Below are 21,118 nucleotides of genomic sequence, written 5' to 3'. Positions count from 1 at the left end.
TTGAACACTTTACGTTTTCTCTTAAATTAATACCACATTATTTTAATCTTTCTAGAAGGTTCCTTAAAAAAATATTGAGAAATTACAGAACTGTAAGTTATAGTTAAAGAAATTGTTTAAAAAATATATACATTAGTTTGTAAACCCACATTTTCAAAACTTTAATAACATTTACAGAGATTTTCAAGTAATTTGACCTTAAACGAAAACTCCATTTAAAATCAAGTAAATATTAATTTGTTATGAGAAATTGTTACTCTCTAATAATAAAGTATTTAGATATTTCTAGAAAGTTTCTTTGGAATTAATTAATATAATTTAAGTTATACATTGTGAAGAAAACATTTATTATAATTTCATCATATATAAATAAATAATTAAACCCCTGTTTGACTGTCGAGGTAAAGGTCACAAATAAGTTACTCATTGTCTTGAGAGCGAAGCCGCCCCCTAGCGGTCAGTCTGTGCAACTACGACTCCGCTCTGCTGTGGTAGTGTTACGCGTGTTTTTCATGTATAAATGGCCTTTAAAGTATTTACCAGACTCTCCGCGGTGACCCTCCGACTGAAGTCTCCTCCGGCCGCCTTCAGTGCGCTGAGCTCCGGCTGCAGTTTAACGGTGGAACACGACCGACACAACCGGCGCTTCACCGTCGCTCCGGGCAGCGGGGCTGGTAAGCAGCCGGGGGAGGGCGCACCGGTGACGGGCGAGATCCCGTAAGGGAGCCCGTTGTCCAGACGAGGCCTGCTGGAGTAATTTGTTTTCTTTACGGGCGCTTATTTTTAAATTATGCACAAATATTGTATTTGCTCGTTATGAATTCACAGCGAAACCTAATTTAAAAAAAAAAAGAATTTAATTAGACTTTGCCCTGAGCTCACGTAGCTCAAACGATATGAATGACATGTACTTAATAGAATGTGTTACTACTCTCCTAAATGTTCGGCATGCATATTATTACATTTGATACACATTTCGGTATATTATGGGCTGGTTGTCCGCGGCAGCACCGGGGTAGCAGGCGACAGGCCGCCGCTTGAATGCAGGTATTTTCGGAGGTAGTTTGGTATTGTTCTAAATGTCAATCACGTGGTTAAAGAGAAAAGTGTATCGAGGTCATTTAACTTCCATCCAAAGTCCTTCAACCACATTACAAATGAAACAAAACATGTGACAAATGCTCCCTCATCCTTCTTCCTCCTCCTCTTTCTCCTCTTCTTCCTCCTCTTCCTCTTCCTCCTCCTTCCTCCTCTCTCCTCCTTCCTCTTCCTTCTTCCTCCTCCTCCTTCTCCTCCTCCTCCTTCCTCTTCCTTCCTCCTCCTCTTCCTCCTCCTTCCTGCTCCTCCTCTCTCCTTCTTCTTCCTTCTTCCTCCTCCTCCTTCTCCACCTCCTCCTTCCTCTTCTCTCTTCCTCCTTCTCCTCTTCCTCTCTCTTCTTCCTCCTCTCTCTTCCTCCTCTTTCTCCCCCTCCTCCTTCCTCTTCCTCCTCCCCTTCCTCCCACTCCTCCTTCCTCCCCCTCCTCCCTCCTCCTCCCTCTTCTTCCTCCTCCTCTTCCTCCTCCTACATCCTCCTCCTCCTTTTCCACCTCCTCCTTCCTCTTCCTCCTCCTTCTCCTTCTCCTTCTCCTCCTCCCCTCCCTCTTCTTCCTCCTCCTCCTCCCTCTTCTTCCTCCTCCCTCCTCCTCCTCCTCCTCCTTCCTCTTCTTCCTCCTCCTCCTCCTCCTCCTCCCTCCTCCTCCTCCTTCCTCTTCCTCCTCCATCCTCCTCCCTCTTCTTCCTCCTCCTCCTCCTCCTCCTCCTTCTCCTCCTCCCTCCTCCTCCTCCTCCCTCTTCCTCCTCCTTCTCCTCCTCCCTCTTCCTCCTCCTCCTCCCCCTCCCCCTCCCTCCTCCTCCTCCTCCAGACTGTGCCGTGCTGCTCTACCGGTTCACCGGGGAGAAGGAGGTGGACCTGATGTCCACCTTTGTGCCGGAGGCCTTCAGGGGCCAAGGTGTTGCTGCTCTTCTGTCTCAGGTGAGTCCAGGAACCCGTCGGCGTGGAGACGCTGCTCTCGATGTATTAAAGGTTCGTGTTCACAGGCCGCCATGGACTTCCTGGTTGAAGACGACCTGAAGGCTCACGTCTCCTGCTGGTACATAAAGAAATACATCGAGGACAACCCGCTCCGCCGCTATGAACGACGCGTCATCGCTTGACTGAAGTACATCCTGGGATGCTGCTACCTCAAAGAAACAACAACAACAACAACAACCTCGTGTATCGTCAAATGGATCTGTGCACATCATGTTTTATATTCTAGAGACGACTGATTTAAAATCATTAAAATCAGGCACATGTAATTCATAAAGATTTTAAAGAGACATTTAATTCGAGGTAATTGTGAGTAAATTTAATTTAAATCTCCTGAAAGGAACTCTGGGTTTGAAGATGTTTGTCAACCTGAAATAAATACTTTATTTTTTAAATATATGTCAGATTGCAATTTTTTTATATTGTCTCATAAAATATAAATATTTATTAATTATTCACATGTTTATCAAGGCGTGATTTTTGGTTATTGATAATGTCTGCATACTTTAAAAAAAGAAAAACAATGTAAGATGTATTTGTTGACAATTAAAATTAAAATTTTTAGAAATGTCTTCTCTGAGTATGTTGATATCGGGAGGGATGAGCGGGTACTTTTATTATTGTTGATAACCGATCAAAATATATATATTAGTAAATATATTAATGTATACAGTAACTATATATATATATTTATAAATGTATATATATTTATATATACAGTAAATGTATTTATATATTTATTTATATATACAGTATAAATATATTTATTTATATATTTATAATAAATATACACTATATTATAAATATATATTTATAAATGTATATACATATTTATATATACAGTAAATATATGTATATATATTTAGAGTATATAAACATATATATATATATATATATATATATATATACATATATATATATATATATCAGAAGATCATATAACAGAAAAAATAATGATATGAACAATGAAGTCACGTTTCGACTTCCAGCAGCGCATTCAACGGCTAAACAATCATCAGGGTTTTATTGTTGTTTTCCTCCTCAGAAAGTATTCGTCATGTTTTATTCCATAAACGTGATCAAAGATGCAGAAACGCTTCCTGTGGTGGAAACAGGTGTTCGTAGATTTAAACATCTTTTAAACAATCGATGACAGAATTAAAGCATCCACAAATGTTAAATAAAAATCAACCACGAGCAGGTATTTTGTTAATATATCACCATCAAAAGTATATTCAAAAATAAGCTTTTTGCTGAGGTTGTCTTTGTGGGTCTTTGTGCTCATTTTTTGTGCACATTTCTAGTGATTTTCAGTGTCTTTGTGGTCGTTTTGTGTGTATTTTACGTCTCTTTGTGGTCGCGTTGCGTCTGTTTGTTGTGTGCTGTGTGTTGTGTGTCATTTTGCGTGTCTTTGGGGTTGGTTCACTTCTTTGTGGTCGTTTTGAGTGTGTTCCTTAGTGTGTGTTTCTTTGTGTGTGTTCCTTAGTGTGTGTTTCTTTGTGTGTGTTCCTTTGTGTGTGTTCCTTAGTGTGTGTTTCTTTGTGTGTGTTCCTTTGTGTGTGTTCCTTAGTGTGTGTTTCTTTGTGTGTGTTCCTTAGTGTGTGTTCCTTAGTGTGTGTTTCTTTGTGTGTGTTCCTTAGTGTGTGTTTCTTTGTGTGTGTTCCTTAGTGTGTGTTCTTACGGTTCTCTTTTCTGTCTCTGCGGGCATTTTGTGTGTTTTTTGTCATTATGTTTTACATCTTGTGGTCGTTTTGTGTCTATTGAGGTATTAGAATTAGATTAGAAAACTGTATTAATCCCCAGTGGGGAAAACTTTCATACAGACAGCAATAGACACAGTCCACAGAGCACAACAGACAAGAAACACACAACAAGAAACAAACAAAACCAGAAGATGCCCCACAAAACATCACAACGATGCTAAATCTAAATCTAAAAAAAACAAAAAAGGTGCCATTCTGTGTGTTTTTGTCATCGTGTTTTACGTGTTGTGGTCTTGTTATGTGTCCTTTGTAATCATTTTGTCCATTTGTGGTCGTCCTTTGGGTCTTCTGTTGTCATTGTGTGTGTTTTTATTGTGTTTTTGCGTCTTTTGCATCTCTTTGTGGTCATTTTGTGTCCCTGTAGTTGTGTCTACGTGCCCTCCTTTGATCCACTGTCCACTGTCAACAACCGTCCGCAGTCCTTTTGGGCCTTCGTGCCGGCGCTCGCGTTCGGTAACGTTCCTCCTGCCGCGGTCCGTCTTAATGAGCAGGCGACCAGACGTCGTCCCAGAGACACGAGAGCGACGTCTTCGTGCAACTCGAGTGAAGAAAAAGGCCAAAACAGCGACAGATCCTTCGAAGTTCAAACAAACAAAATGCGCATTATAAATGTGAATCCCAATCTGGGTCCGGGGACTCCATTTTTAACAATACGCCTCTCCCTGTGATTCCGGCTCGCCGTCCATTTCCACCACGTACGCGGTCCCCGTCGAGGGTTTGTGGCCGTTGACCGGCAGCTCTAGCCGAGCCTCGGCGCCGACGGGGACGGCGGTCAGGTACATGTCCCACATCTGGTCGGGGGGGTCCCGCTCCATCATCTTCTGCTTGATCATCAGGCTCTTGGCGATGTTCCGCCGCTTGTATTTGAACTCCACGATGGTCTTCGTGTACCTGTTGAGCGCCGTCACCGCGGAGCCCATGCAGGTGCCAAAGGAGCCCCACGCCAAGCTGAGGAGAAGGTTTTCCAAACAACAGGAAGTCACACGACAGCGAATGGAAGAACTCAAAACCAAATAGGCAAAAATTAAAATCTTTTCCTCCTGGGATATGGAGGTCAACCTACAGTCATACAACGGTTCGTATGATATCTTACGAATAGTTACGACAACTTACAGCAGAACGGAATATACTTTTGAACTGTGGTGTGTATACACATATGTTTATATTTATATATATATATATAATTCTACAAAATATATCTATATATTTAGAAATAAATAAATAAATATATATATGTAGAAATATTTATATATATTACTATATATATATAGAAATGTATAAAATATATCATATGTAGAATATTTCTCTATATATATACATATATATATATATAATTCTACAAAATATATATATATATATTTAGAAATATATAAATACATATATAAATATATATATAAAATATATCATATAATATTTATATATATATATTTCTATATATATATGTAGAAATATATATAAATATATATATGTAGAAATGTTAAAAATATATCATATGTAGAAATGTTTTTATATATATGTTTCAGTGGCTTTCAAAAGAGCTTACACATAAGACCAGCTGTAGTCCCAGGTCTTGGGCCTCCAGTCTTCTGGTCCCATAGCGACAGCCAGCTGGAATATGGTGGTGAACATCATGTGGGCCACCATCCCACAAAGGCCTGTGAGAGCAAGAGCCAATCAGTGTGTGAGACAAAGTAATATGTACATCTGACTCAGTGATGACTGGATTTAACACAATATTGATCCATATTCAACACTGTCTTCAGTCTTCCTGATCACCAAGAGTCAACATTATAGGCATAAACCGACAAACTGCAAAGTAAGAAAGGTATAAACAAAAGGAACAGAGAGCTAAACGCAATGCATGATGGGAAACACTTAGTTTGTCGCTAAAATACTGCAGAAACGTCTGACTTACCAGCGCCGTGGTAGACAACACAGACGGAATAATAACATGCTGTACGTTGCTCCTGGTGGCTGAATCTAAATGTAAGAGGTGGTTTATTTTCTTTACCAACACATGAAAGTAGTGAAAAGTTTAAAATAAATACATTTCAGCATCTCCGCCATCTGCTGCTCTTGGATTATCACCCGATTACAGATGTAACAGATTCACGCTGTATTGAAGAAGACTTGAAACTAGAGATTGAGACCATAAACTCATGTTTACAATGTTTACTGAGGGAATAAATCAAGAGAAGTAGAGTAATTTATATAGACTTCTATACAACCAGAGGAGTCGCCCCCTGGTGGTCAGGAGAGAGAATGCATCTTTAACACATGAAGCATAGACTTCTATACAACCAGAGGAGTCGCCCCCTGGTGGTCAGGAGAGAGAATGCAGCTTTAACACATGAAGCATAGACTTCTATACAACCAGAGGAGTCGCCCCCTGGTGGTCAGGAGAGAGAGTGCAGCTTTAACACATAAAGCATAGGCTTCTATACAACCAGAGGAGTCGCCCCCTGGTGGTCAGGAGAGAGAATGCAGCTTTAACACATGAAGCATAGACTTCTATACAACCAGAGGAGTCGCCCCCTGCTGGTCAGGAGAGAGAGTGCAGCTTTAACACATAAAGCATAGGCTTCTATACAACCAGAGGAGTCGCCCCCTGGTGGTCAGGAGAGAGAGTGCAGCTTTAACACATAAAGCATAGGCTTCTATACAACCAGAGGAGTCGCCCCCTGGTGGTCAGGAGAGAGAATGCAGCTTTAACACATAAAGCATAGGCTTCTATACAACCAGAGGAGTCGCCCCCTGGTGGTCAGGAGAGAGAGTGCAGCTTTAACACATAAAGCATAGGCTTCTATACAACCAGAGGAGTCTCCCCCTGGTGGTCAGGAGAGAGAATGCAGCTTTAACACATGAACCTTCGGCTTCATTGGGCAGAACTGGGTTGCCGCCTGCTTGAAACTGACAACATTTCCCTTTTTGTTGATGATAAAAGTCGATTTCACCACTAAATTATGACTCGTGACGGCGTCGACTTCTGAACCTTGATGCCAATGTGACGCAAAGAGAGATCTTTAAGGAACAAACGTTTCCTGACAGTTAAACCGTGTTTCTGCTGGCCGCGCGAGGCCTCCAGACGGACGCTGCCGGAGGTGAACTGGCCTCTCTGTTATTTAGCCCTCTCTCATCCAGCAGCCTGCCTCTCCACAGCTGCTTTACTCGGGATTAACTCATAACAACGGAGGGGGATGGGAGTCAGGGGGATCGACGGAGGGGGGGTGGGGGGGTAGAGGGAGCTCCTCTGGGCAGGTCTTGGCACAGCCCGAAACACCGCTGCCCCGGCTCCAATCCGATTAGTCCACAAACCAGCAAATCCTCCGAGGTAGTGAGCGGACGCAGGACGGCGCTCTGTGTGCTCGCTGCTGACTGACCTGCTGCCTCATTTACAGTCATCTTCCCCTAGAATACAGTCAAGGCAACATTTACTCCCACTATTCAGCATTTAGAAGCAGTCTAAAGACATCTAGAGGGGTTTTAACACACTATAATGTGGCAGAATCAAGTGTTTATTGATGTATTTGTCAACAGCTATAGTTCCTCTTGTGTGCGTCCGTCAGTGTGTAAACAGACAATGAATAATAATGCAGTGAAACAGTGTAACAATACAATAATAATCACTTACTAACCTGGATGGTAAAGTGTTGATTAAGGTGTTTCCTTCAGCAGTTTAAGTAATTTTATCTGATTACATAATTGATGCAGCTTCTCTCTCTTTTTTATTTTTATTTTTTTACATGTGTTATAAATATATATTTTCAATTATTAAATCAATATTCAACTATATTGATCAATTATTTATAATTGTATTATTAATTAATAAAATTAAATAATTAGTAAAAATGTAACAATGTTCTGCAAAAAAACCCAATTGTACTTGTGAATTATTAAACATTGCAGCTGTTAGTGAGACGTGTTGCAGGAGTTTCTTCCAGCTGTGCAGTCTTTTTCAATAATATATAATATGTATTTATAAACAATACAAATGTCCTTATATCTGCTTACAACAACATTACAGTGTGTTAAGAACCAGAACAAATGCCTATTATTAAGAACGCTTTTTAAAAGTAAAATATATTTAGCCAATATTTAGTTTGTAGAAAATACTCTCACAGAGTATACAACCAGAGGAGTTGCCCCCTGGTGGTCAGTAGAGAGAATGCAGCTTTAACACATGAAGCATAGACTTCTATACAACCAGAGGAGTCGCCCCCTGGTGGTCAGTAGAGAGAATGCAGCTTTAACACATGAAGCATAGACTTCTATACAACCAGAGGAGTCGCCCCCTGGTGGTCAGTAGAGAGAATGCAGCTTTAACACATGAAGCATAGACTTCTATACAACCAGAGGAGTAGCCCCCTGGTGGTCAGTAGAGAGAATGCAGCTTTAACACATGAAGCATAGACTTCTATACAACCAGAGGAGTCGCCCCCTGGTGGTCAGTAGAGAGAATGCAGCTTTAACACATGAAGCATAGACTTCTATACAACCAGAGGAGTCGCCCCCTGGTGGTCAGTAGAGAGAATGCAGCTTTAACACATGAAGCATAGACTTCTATACAACCAGAGGAGTAGCCCCCTGGTGGTCAGTAGAGAGAATGCAGCTTTAACACATGAAGCATAGACTTCTATACAACCAGAGGAGTCGCCCCCTGGTGGTCAGTAGAGAGAATGCAGCTTTAACACATGAAGCATAGACTTCTATACAACCAGAGGAGTCGCCCCCTGGTGGTCAGTAGAGAGAATGCAGCTTTAACACATGAAGCATAGACTTCTATACAACCAGAGGAGTCGCCCCCTGGTGGTCAGGAGAGAGAATGCAGCTTTAACACATGAAGCATAGACTTCTATACAACCAGAGGAGTCGCCCCCTGGTGGTCAGTAGAGAGAATGCAGCTTTAACACATGAAGCATAGACTTCTATACAACCAGAGAAGTCGCCCCCTGGTGGTCAGTAGAGAGAATGCAGCATTAACACATGAAGCGTAGACTTCTATACAACCAGAGGAGTCGCCCCCTGGTGGTCAGGAGAGAGAATGCAGCTTTAACACATGAAGCGTAGACTTCTATACAACCAGAGAAGTCGCCCCCTGGTAGACATTATAGAGAAGGCAGGTTTTAAAACACTTCCTCAGGTTGCCTTCTGGTCTCAACTCACAACGCGATCCACTGGAAGGTGAACTGCAGTGTTACCTGAGAGGGCGGTGCACAAGGCGGCGAAGGCACTGAGCTTCAGCTTGTTCATGATGCTGAAGCAGGGACACTGCTCCAGCATCATCAGAGCGCCGCCGGCGAAGAGCAAGGTGAGGTACAGACTCTCGGCCACGATACACAACCACAAAACCCCTGTGAACACAAAACGAACAAGGGGAGGGACATGGGTGAGTTGCGTTGTCCTCATAATACCCCGATGAATAATCCCACGGAGGTCACGGTGGTACGAAAGGGTCGGCTCCTTCCAGGTCTGGAGATCTGAATCCAGGCGTCTGGATTAATGAAATCAGGGAACTAGTTATTCGTAACATGCGTGTAAAGGTGAGATCTCACAATACAGGTGAAGGTCTTCTTTCAGGTTGATGTTGTTGTTGTTGTGTGTTATGGGATTTGTTTGTTGAACTCATCTCTGTTTGAACATCAGCTTCTGGCGGAATATCTTTTAATTACATTCGTTTAGCACAACTTGCTGCACTAAAGCTCGTCCATCCATCATTATCATCCATCATCACCATCTTTCCTCCCATCCCTCCTTCCTCCCGTCCATTCATCTCTCCATCCATCCAATCACTCAGCCCGTCAGTCCATCCAGCCACCATTTATTCGTTCGTCTCTCCCTCCATCCATCCGTGCATCTCTCTATCAACCATCATCCATCCGTCCGTCCCTCTGTCCTTCCATCCATCATCCATCTGCCCGTCCGTCTATCCATCCACCATCTATTTGTTCATCCGTCCTTTTGTCCATCATCATCCATCCGTCCGCCCCTCTGTCTGTCCATCCCTCCATCATCCGTCCGTCCGACATTTTCATCCATCCATCCAATTGTTCATCAGCCCGTCCATCCGTCAAATCATTCATCCGGCCATCTCTCTATCCACCATCATCCGTCCGTCCCTCCATCCGTCCGTCCATCATCATCATCCATCAATCATCCGTCTGTCCGACAATTTCATCTCTCCATCCATCCAACCATTCATCTACCAGTCCGTCCATCCATCATCCATCCATTATCCATCTGTCCGTCCTTCTCTCTATCATCCTCATCATCCGTCCGTCTATCCATCACCATCATCATCATCATCACCATCACCATCATCATCACCATCACCACCATCATCATCATCATCATCATCAACCATCCCTCCGCTCATCCATCGTCTGCTGACCGTGTGAACAAAACACTTTCTGGCTGAAATGCACCCTGGGAAGTTTAAAAGTTGTAATCTTTAATTATGAAGATTCAACCGCGGAAGTTTCACGCCGATCCAAAAATGTCGACGTTAATTTTACTTTTCTATCATCATTTAAAAATATTTGTAATGGGAAAGTAATCTCGTCTCACGTTGATGGTTGAACAATATAAATATTATATTGACATTTAATGTTTCTCCTGCTCTCAAAACCTTAAAACCAAACATGAAGCCGTTGTTTATCAAACCTCCAGCATTTTACCTCGTTCGTGTTCTGGGGCGATCTCTGAGAAGTCTCGACAGTCGAAGCCTGTGATCAAGAGAAAGAAACACATTCATGTTGTTGGAGAACAAAGGGACGCTTTCAGTATTTTACAGGTCCATCATTTACATTGTAATTTGCTATTATTCAAAGAGAAAATAAGACCTGGAATTTAATGGGCTGAAAGTTTACAAATTGATGTAGTTTGACGGATCAAAACAAGACTTTTACTCGTGAGAATGTGAAGAAACGCTGCAGTCAGAACGTTTTCTAAACTTGCATTTTAAACTTCATATAAGAATAATTGTTCTCTCAAATTAACTCACTTCACTCTGACTTCTTGTGACTTTCTTCTGGAAATATTAAAATGTTCTTTCATTTGAAAGCAGCATTAATACTCTATTGTACGAACTAAACCTGCTTTTCAAGGCAAATCGACTTTAAAACTATACACATTGCATAATTTCAAAACACAGCTGGACATTTTAATTGATTAAACCATTAAATTATACTCTTAGATAGTTTTCAATTTGTGTTTCTGAGAAAACTGATTAACGTTTCACTTTTATCGATGCAAGTCGGCACATTAAACAATTTGTCTGTAAACTGCATGCAAATCCTAAAACTTATTGTATACTCAGTCTTATTACCGGAGCTTATGAAAAACAGATGGGACGGCTTGCATGCAACGCTAAGAGAAATGGTTTTAATCCGGTCGTGACTTACGGGAGCTCTGCTGGTGATGTTGAGAAAACAGCATCTTACTCCAGTGTGCTTTTGTAAGGTGGCTGCATCATTTTTTTTTCATGCATACTGATATTAATAATCACACTTCCTGAGACACGGAGGGCACGTTCACCTGTGTGTTGCTCAGAATTACACAGACTTTTAAGAGGATTTTAGTTTTCTTTTGCAGCTGTTTTAAGTGAATTGCGTGTTAAACTCTTAAGAAACGATAATTTATCATAATAATCATTTATCATTGTCATAAATATTTTACGTAATCAAGAAAAGAAAGAAAAAAGGTGAAGAAAGAAAGTTCTCAAAGCAACTTCCTGATCTGAACTAAAGATAAAAGTTAAATAATCAGAGAGGAAACTGATTGTTTTCTTCACGACGCAGAAATGTATCTTTATTTTGCTGCAGGATTATTATTTTTTGCAGGTCGACTTGCTGCCGTCTTCCGAAGCAACGCTTTTTATTAGCCGCAGTTATTAATTCAGTAAACTTAAAGCTGCAGACTCAAGTAGTCTCACTTGAGGCGCTTTTACTTCACGTGAGTATTTCTCAGAGGTGAATATTATTTTCATTCTACTACATTCATGTGACAGTTTATTGTGACTCTGCAGATTGAGTTAAAACCATTTTTTGTTGTTCTCACCTGCTGCAACATCTCACAGCATCAGATGAACCGGACTCCTGCATTAATACCTGTCCATGCATTCATCAGCACCTTTAATCTGTCCTTACCTCACATGCACGATGACCTTTGGTTGCAAACATTATTCATAATTATGTCAATTTAACAAAGTGTGAAGTTGCCAGGAATCCAAAAAATACACACAAAAACACATCAATAATGGCTCATAACATAATTATAAAGATTGTTTTGACTATTTAAATACAAAAAAATAAAAATACAGTTGTTGTTTGTGTAAATGATGGAAGAAATATGAATAATTACCAGTTTAAAAATTGTTCTCTGGCCTACAGACATGAACTAGCTACTGAGTGAAGGCCTTTCATGGTATATGAATAAAGGGAATAAAACATAATCAATGTATTCACCGATGACCCGACGGACTCTGTAAGCACTCTCATTGACCCGCAGGTCCCCGTCATCACTTCCTGTTATTGAACACCTGAATCCGAGGGGGGTGGGGGGCTCGGTCAGACTCACCGTTCATGTCGGCGGCCTGCTCGCACGAGAAGAATATTCCCGTGTGGAACTTCCTCAGGAGGAACTTCTCCTCGCCGCTCTCGAAGATGTACTGCACCAAGCGGCTGTCGTTGATGTTGGAGCTGTTGAAGCGGATGCAGAACCACTGCTTCGCCTTCACCGGCGGGCCCGTGCAGAACGGTTTGGGCACCTTCCGGGTGCCCTCGCACCAGTAGTTGGTGGACACCGCGGATAAGGCAAAGGCGAAGGCCACAAAGTTGAGGGTGAGCGCCAGGGAAGCCCGCCGCCCGCGCTCTAGCCTCATGGTCGAGGCCAAACCCGGAGGAGATGAAATGAAAAAAGGCAACTAATCCCGGCTTTCGATATGTAGCCGCCGTGTTTCAGCCTCCCAGCAGATGTGTCAAATCTTCGTAATCTCGTCGGGGCTCCTTGGGTGAGAATTGCGTGCGTCCCTCGTCCGGCTCTAATGAAGCGCTTCCACCTCGATGAACGGATTCCTTCTCTCCACTTCCGCAGGAGCAATAGAAACCCATGGCAGCCGCTTGCTTTTCCTCGGCTTCATTTGAACCCTTTCGCTGTTCGCTGCTCGTCCTTCGCCCCCCGTCCTCGCTCCTCCCCTTCTACAAATATTTCCCTGCAATATTATCCATTACAAATGGCAAATTATGTTTTCCAGATTTCATAAAAAAAATGAAAAAAAATGAAAAAAGATTACTATGAGCTTAGATTATAATCCAGGACAAGTTTACATTTCCCTGATTTTTTCACAAAACAACTGCAGCCGCTAAGATGAAGTGCCGATTTCACAGCCGGTGAGCCGTGACATAATGTGTACAGTCTCACAGGGAAATCCACCCCTCATGTGTGTGCATGCAGATCAAATCTGATGGTGTCGACAAACTACTGACAGACATGTATGTGAAGGATGAAAGAAAACATCTGCTGTCTTTACTTTGATCCATTTGTCCTTTTGTTCTACTTGTTCATGAGAATCTGCAGCTCACACTTTCAGAAACAAACATGTCACCTTCGGATTGAGCCAGAGACCAAAAATGAGAAGTGAACGTAGTCGTGGTGACGCCACACGTCGGTCTGTGGACTGACGTTTTGAGGCCGCGAGTTTGGAGAATCACGCAGTCGCCATCTTGGATTGCGACCGTCGCCATGTTGTTGTTTTTTGGCAACCACTGAACGAAAGTTACAATATTTGGAATGCGTGACGTAGAGACGGCGAATACGTGTCTGGTAGCGGTAGCAACCTGTCAATGACTTTGTAGCCCCGCCCCTAAAGCATACCCTGCTTTATGGTCTGTTTGACCTCTAAATGATCATAATGTACTAAATGAACATCATGCTGTATTGAAGAAGGCTTGAAAGTAGAGTCATTTATATAGACTTCTATACAACCAGAGGAGTCGCCCCCTGGTGGTCAGGAGAGAGAATGCAGCTTTAACACATGAAGCATAGACTTCTATACAACCAGAGGAGTCGCCCCCTGGTGGTCAGTAGAGAGAATGCAGCTTTAACACATGAAGCATAGACTTCTATACAACCAGAGGAGCTGATCTGCTAATTCTCTGTAACGTCAGCATGAAATCATGGTGGAATTAGCTAGCTAACGGTATCTAGCTACCTAGCCAGCCGCAAAATGAGTAAAATGTATCACTTAAATGCTTCATCTACACACTCTGGTTACAGCTTCATTGCTATCAAATAATCTTGCACCAGATAACATTTTCATTAACATTAATTCCCCAGATGTTGTAATGTTGCAAAAGCGTAATTCTTAAAAAAAAATTAGAGGTCGTTAACAGTCTTTCATTTCATGACGTATAGATTAGTATAGAACCGTCGACTTGGCACGGTTGGACAAGAATTGGCATCAAAGATCAGAGTTAAAAGTTGAAGTTGAAGTTTTCAACCATGAAATTACGACTTTTATAAATTGGGTAAGTAATGTCAATATGAACAATATTTCATGGCGTAAAAAACACATTTAAGTGTACAGTTATCCTTTTTTATTATCTGATGAATTTTTACCATGGTTACCAACCATGTAAGGATCAATTTGACAGGCTGAAGATGCTAACGAGAAACAGTCTTTCTCTAAATGCTAACGTCTGCAGTGCTACGATGCTAATGGTAAGCAGGTACAACTGTTCCCCTTCTAAGCTCAATGCGTTAGCATGCTAACATTAATATTCCCTCAATCACAGCATCCGTCTCTTGTTTTCAGAGCTAAATCCAAAATACACTGAAAAAAAGTTTTTAAAAAACAACATTAAACATAAAAGCTTAAAGAAATACCAACTTCAGGATTATTGATTTAATTCCTCTAGTTGAGAGCCCCGTCCTCAGACCAACTATAGTCCACTATAGTCCTGAGTTTTACAGCTTAAGACCACTTTAAATAATATCCCACCAAGACCATAGAAAACCTTTTGAATGGGAATAAATGTCAATTGTTTTTGGTGTTCAACGCTATAAACGGCTGTGTGGCAGGTTTTAAATTAAACTAAAGGCCAACAGGGTCATGACAAATAAACAACACGGAAACATAAAAAACACTGGACTGAGAATATTAGGCTACATGTCCAGGGCTTTTATTTTCGAAAAGTAAGAAGTTGAGTTTATCTGGTACGCGCTGCCTTTGTCAAGGTTTTAGTTGTATTCAATTAAGCAAGAAAATATATATTAATGTCTTGTTGTGTATCTGTACGTGTTCAAAATATATAGCTACCAATATTCAGAAATATGTACCAAGGTCTGACGTGTGTACACAGAAAAGAGAAAAGTACATGCATCCATAAACGTTGATTAATTCTCAGGTAAATTCACCTTTAAACTTGAGAGCGGTGCTCTGATTCGTAGCCGGCATCTCACCGAGTAATTCCCCTGAACGAGAGATTATGCTGAACATTAGTCTTCCATGTAATAAAAATGTAAACACAGGAAGAATAAGTCCGGCATTGCACTTGATGAAGTAGTAAGCCTGTTGTTCAGTGAATATTTCCTTGACTCATCCCTTTCTTACATAATAAATACCTGAACTCATTCTGAGTAAAAGCTGTAATATCAGAGTTTACGACCAACAGATGTGAGCCTTTTCCCCTGACACCAGTGATGCTCCACATTCTGTGCATTTTTAATAACAAAACATAAATGTTATGTGACTGACCAAAGAGTGATTTGGGTTTTTTTATAATCTCATTTGACAAAGGGATATATTTCAGATGGAAGCTCCCGACATAGACAAAAAAGTACAATATCCATCCCCTTGTTGAAAGGGGATGGATACACACACACACACACACACACACACACACACACACACACACACACACACACACAATATCTGTCTCACACACATCTGGGAATACTGTTTTCCCCTCACGTTTATCCTGAATGCTTTCATGCAGCGCATCTAAATGCATCAGCAGTGGAGGCGAGGACTAGCTGAGTAGCATACAAATGGATTATCAACAACTCCAACACTTACAATTACACAGCCCGCTCATCCCAATTCATTAATTGCCTTCGCTCGCTGTGGTTTCGGCACCACTGCAGCACCAGATGGTCTTGTAATCTGGCCTGAGGCTATTACACTGGAGACGCAGATAATCTGATCCCATTTATTGTGGAGGAGCAGCCCACTACCAGAAGGGGGTTCACCGCAACCTCCAGCAGCCGGCCGGCCGGCATCGTTTGAGTCCCTCACTGCCCGGTTGCTGCTATCTAAGTACGCCTTGTTTTCAACAACACCTCGATTCACTGTCAATCTGATGGATCGAGACAAAGACCTGGGTTGTATATTATATATACATACATATAAACAAATAAAAAACACAACAATAAAAACATTACCGTGGTGGATCGCAGTGAAAAAATAAATTACTCGCTAACATATGTAATCGTAATGAGAGTAAAACACGTTCATCATCAATCTAGTTGCGCTATTTAGGAGCTTAAAGTTTAAAAGCCCACTGCTCTGTAGGAGATTGTTTAAAGCAAGCTGCAGCTTTTTTTTTCCAATATCTAGGTTTGTAGTTTGATCTTTACTTTACAAGATTGTGTCATCGGCGTAGAGATGGACGCTACGCTATGTAAACAGAACAGGACCCAGAGTAGATCCTTGGGGAACTCCTCTAGATTCTGAAAGAATCCTGTCAACTTGTGAAACAACTTTAATTGAAACAAAAAAAATATTCTTAAAGATGAACATTATTCATCTTATGAAGCCATGGATACTCTTAAAGTGTGTTTATCACTTTCTGCAGAGTAATTGATGACTTTATGTGATGTTTTGTTAAAAGTTAAACCGATCAAAAGTTATCAGGACTAGTTCTCCTAATTAGACAGGTACCTTCATTTCAGTTTTAACTCCTCAAAATCTGCATATTCTTAATAAATTACACAATCAACCATTGTTGATATTGCATAACAAGTATATTACAATGTTTGTGAAGTATAAATCAGTGGAAAAGATCGTTTTCATTGACATGTTGTTACCTCATAAAATTGATCAATATCCACATTATTTAGCTAAAAATCAGTACAACAATATGTTTTTGAATAATGGCTCATAAATAACTTTTTTAATGGGTTTATTAGATTTTGTTGCAAAAAAGTAAATAGAAAATTGCTAAAGTAAATCTTCTCATATTTACAATTAAAAATATTTGAGTGCAAGAAGACAAACGTTTAAACAAACAAAAACATTTAAATGTTGACAAAATATCCTGGGTAATGGTGGTGGATGTACAGCAGAATAGTGGCTAAATTAAAGTAGCTTGATACTTCTATCATCAATCATGCGTAGCCGGATGTAACTCACAGAGACGTATGAAGCCTATTAAGCCTAGGCCTGGGAGATGGGATTGCAGTTGAAGCAATAACACTGCAAAAGGGCCTCCAAGGTCCTCAGATGTTGACCTTTAAAGTGTTTGCCACCTGTTGTGTTTAATCCTCTGCTTATACCTCCAGCATTTAACTGCCTTAAAAAAAATAAAGGTGTCATAGTGGTGTGACGTGGTTATCCCCTTAATCTTCCAAGACAGCTGTCTGGATTTAGGTAGTGATGACCGTAATCTCATTTGGCACCTAGAGGGGCAGCCAGGGTTGATATACGAGGCAGAGTGAACTCGAACGAAGAAGAAGTCTGCAGGATGGGGAATAGCAAGAGCAGCGCCCTGTCGAAGGAGCTCCTGGAGGAACTGAAGTCCAACACGAAATACGGCGAGTCCGAGCTCTGCACTTGGTACCAGTCCTTCCTGAAGGAGTGTCCCAGCGGCAAGATCAGCAAGCAGCAGTTTGAGGGCATCTACGCCAGCTTCTTCCCCGACGCCGACCCCACCGAGTACGCGCGGCACGTGTTCAGGAGTTTCGACACCAACGCCGACGGCACTTTGGACTTCAAGGAGTACATTGTCGCTCTGCACCTCACGTCCGGGGGGAAGACTCTGCAGAAGCTGGAGTGGGCCTTCGCCCTGTACGACGTGGACGGGAACGGCACCATCAGCAAAAATGAGATCCGCGAGATCGTGAGGGTACTTATACCTTTCTTTTTTTCATCGCGATGGCGTAGAGAAACAAAAGTATTTGATGTATTTTCGGTATCCCTACAGTAAGACTTCCATTCGGCCTCTTTAACATGGGTCGACGTTGAAAACAAGATGGTGTATTGTTCCATGATTTAGTTTTTATTTATTTATTTTCTTCACCTTACGCTCGTTCTTTACACTTTTATTCCCTGAAACGTGTCCGCAATGGAAACATGAGGGATTGTAAGTAAGTGATTAATGAGTCTTTAATGAATGAATCCATGCGGTGTAAACTTCCATCATAACTTACCCCTTTTAAATTGCTCTTTTAGACGAGGTAAACAGCCCAAAATAATAAATATGCACTTGTCATATTTCAGAAACTCCAGCAATAACTGAATAACAGATTAATTATGACATTATTGTGTCCTTATTTTGTGATGAAACTATGCATGCACTGTAAAAAAAACTAAAACATGTTCAAAATCATTTAATTACTCTCACGCAGTCGATATTCAACATGATTCCTGCCGACGACCAGAAGAATCTCCCCGAGGACGAAAACACGCCGGAGAAAAGGGCGGAGAAGATCTGGGAATTCTTTGGGAAGAAGGACAACGGTAACTTCCTTTGAAACATCTGCTTTAAAGCCTCTCTTTACCTTCACACCTTACCTGTGTGTTGATGCTGGTCTTTCTTTTGCTTTCCTTTCCCAGATAAAATCTCAGAGGGAGAATTCATTCAGGGCGTGATGGACAACAAGGACATCCTGCGGTTGATACAATATGACGAGCCTCAGAAAATTAAAGACAAGCTGAAAGAGAAGAAGCAATAATACACGGCTAAAAAGGCCCTTTGTGTGATTTTAAGACTTTTGTTTTTGCGTTTAAATTCTCATGTTCTGGCTGCTCGTCCTCTTCGACCACGTTTCTCTTTTCTTTTTCTTTTTTTTGGTCCGTTAACCAGCCAAACAGAACTGCATTTTGTGTCTTTGTACCCAGAGAGCAATTCAAAAATTGCATTTTCATACCAGAAATTCAAAAGCCGGGGGAACTCTTGAAATGACAATTCAAGACCTGAGTTTGAAACGTTGTGCAGACATTGTATTAACCATGTAGTCAACAACATCATTATACTGCTCCATGAAGCCAACACATAGTAACTTATGCATATTTGGTCAATATGGACCAGGATGCAACTACCTAACCATAGAAATTACAATATTATAAAACTCAGTACAAGAAAACAGCTCAAAACCAAACTGCAGCGATCGCTTACTAGCTAGTTACGGATAGCTAGTAAGTTAGCCAAAGCTATTTTACACTTATTCCTTGACCTATAATAAAAATATATAAATAATAATTGTGGTGGTTTAACATGTCGGTATTGAGATTTTCAATAATAAACAATAATCTTAAATTGTAACTATGAAGTATTACTAGATCAATTTCACGGCTCCTGAAATACACGTGATTTCATGTAATTAAACTAACTTTAAACTAACTTTTCTTTAATTCAACATAAATTCATTATCTCAAATGGACAAGAGGAAGAACATATGTTGTTTGTGTATTATTTATGTGCCCTTTAAGAAGTAGTATCTAAATATTCTAGAGCTTTTTGTCAATGTTTAATAATCTGCATTAAAGGCATAATTAAACTCCTGCTAGTTTCAACTATCGGCTAGCTTTATAATTGACATCTTAACTGAGTGTTTTTATTCAACCTAAATTAGAAGACAAGTCAATCTTAAATAATAATGGAGAGAAAATGACAGATAAGCAAGTCCGGCTAAACGCCAACTAGCTAACTTCCATCTCAAGGGATATTTAGGTGATTTGTGGCTCAGATACTTTGAAATGACATTTTATGTATTGAATTAAACATGAATTTATAGCTGAAATGGACACAAAAGCTGAGGAAGAAACAATCTAATATGTCTTTTGTGTGATTGGCTCAATAGAGTTTCGTAACCTAATTTTGTATCTTAGCAACTAGCCTTAGTTGAATTAATTAATTAATTAATGTATCCTGTTTCCTGGTTGAAAAATAACAATCTGTGTTTGTTACGCCACATAAATCACACTTAAAACAGCTAAATCTTTAAAAAAAACGTCTCCGGCTAAATGCTAACTAGCCTAGCTAGCAGTAACCACCACCTGTGCTGCGTCTCGTAGAATTCATGTGATTTAAAACATTTTTTAACTACTTTTAATCTCATTTTTCTGTTGCATTAAACATAAATGTATAAGCTTATTAGCTCAAATGGACAAGAGAGCTCATAAAGAACATATTTTGTAAGAAAACACTGTTTTCTCTTCACCCTTTAGACTGTTTCATATTTGTCTTCATGCAACGACAGTGACAATAATGAATAATCAGCATTAAACTAAAGAAAACACTTATATCTGTGTTTCTTACTGCTCTCTGACTTGCGTTTGCACGCCGGCCTTTCTACTCTCTCACGTCTGGCGGCGTTCCAGCAACGTTTGTTCACACTTTGAATTGATTCATTAGGTTGAGAGGAAAAAAGTCGGGACGAGAGCTCCTTATGAAAGGAATTAGTCTCAGGTTAATAATCTGCCTGTATCAGCCAATCCGATTAAGAGCTGAAGGTCAATTGAGACGACTGGACTCCTTCACCTCAAGTGTGTAGTTGAGATAATGTCTCGGCACAGTGAAGAATACTTTAAGTTAGAAACATTCTTAGGTGAGCCATAAGGAATGTTATATAATGGATGTGTCACTGCGAAAATATATTAAATATGGCGTACATATAAACTGATCTTAGACTGTATATAAGAAGTGGACGTCCTGACGTCACCGTTTGGTTTGTGGACTGCCGTCTTGAAGCCTTGAGTTCAGTCTCGTCGACATCTTGTTTTTTGAGAGCAGTGAAGAGAAGAGGCCATATTTGGACTGAAGAGTGACATAGAGACGCCATATACCTGTCGACCTGTCAATCACCTGGTAGCCCCTAAACCATACCCTGCTTTATGGTCTGTTTGACTCTAAATGACCATAATTTTACTAAATGAACATCACGCTGTATTGAAGAAGACTTGAAACTAGAGATTGAGACCAAAAACTAATGTTTACAATGTTTACTGAGGGAATAAATCAAGAGAAGTAGAGTCATTTATATAGACTTCTATACAACCAGAGGAGTCGCC

The 21,118-nt window shown here is 40.7% G+C and overlaps 3 protein-coding genes across 3 annotated transcripts; 2 read left to right on the top strand and 1 right to left on the bottom strand.

Moving 5' to 3' along the window:
* The first annotated feature begins 455 nt into the window (after positions 1-455).
* On the top strand, positions 456-2,480 carry LOC117735194 (protein NATD1-like). The gene is made up of 3 exons (XM_034539681.1): positions 456-674; positions 1,902-2,011; positions 2,077-2,480. The coding sequence occupies exons 1-3, from the start codon at positions 521-523 to the stop codon at positions 2,191-2,193; spliced, it is 381 nt and encodes a 126-aa protein (XP_034395572.1). The 5' UTR covers positions 456-520; the 3' UTR covers positions 2,194-2,480.
* A 1,995-nt stretch (positions 2,481-4,475) lies between these two features.
* Positions 4,476-12,709, bottom strand: LOC117735304 (germ cell-specific gene 1-like protein). Its single transcript, XM_034539837.1, has 5 exons — positions 12,406-12,709; positions 10,506-10,553; positions 9,030-9,182; positions 5,375-5,486; positions 4,476-4,779 (listed from the first exon to the last, which is right to left on the bottom strand). Exons 1-5 carry the CDS (start codon positions 12,707-12,709, stop codon positions 4,476-4,478), a joined length of 921 nt encoding a protein of 306 aa, XP_034395728.1.
* Positions 12,710-17,570: 4,861 nt separating this feature from the next.
* rcvrna (recoverin a) lies at positions 17,571-18,780 on the top strand. The gene is made up of 3 exons (XM_034539715.1): positions 17,571-17,951; positions 18,454-18,565; positions 18,662-18,780. The coding sequence occupies exons 1-3, from the start codon at positions 17,571-17,573 to the stop codon at positions 18,778-18,780; spliced, it is 612 nt and encodes a 203-aa protein (XP_034395606.1).
* Positions 18,781-21,118: the final 2,338 nt, after the last annotated feature.

This window comes from Cyclopterus lumpus, chromosome 8 (assembly GCF_009769545.1).
Source record: "Cyclopterus lumpus isolate fCycLum1 chromosome 8, fCycLum1.pri, whole genome shotgun sequence".
NCBI classification, from domain to species: domain Eukaryota; kingdom Metazoa; phylum Chordata; class Actinopteri; order Perciformes; family Cyclopteridae; genus Cyclopterus; species Cyclopterus lumpus.
The sequence above is the reverse complement of the archived record's forward strand: the minus strand, read 5'-3'. Positions and strand labels throughout refer to the sequence as shown.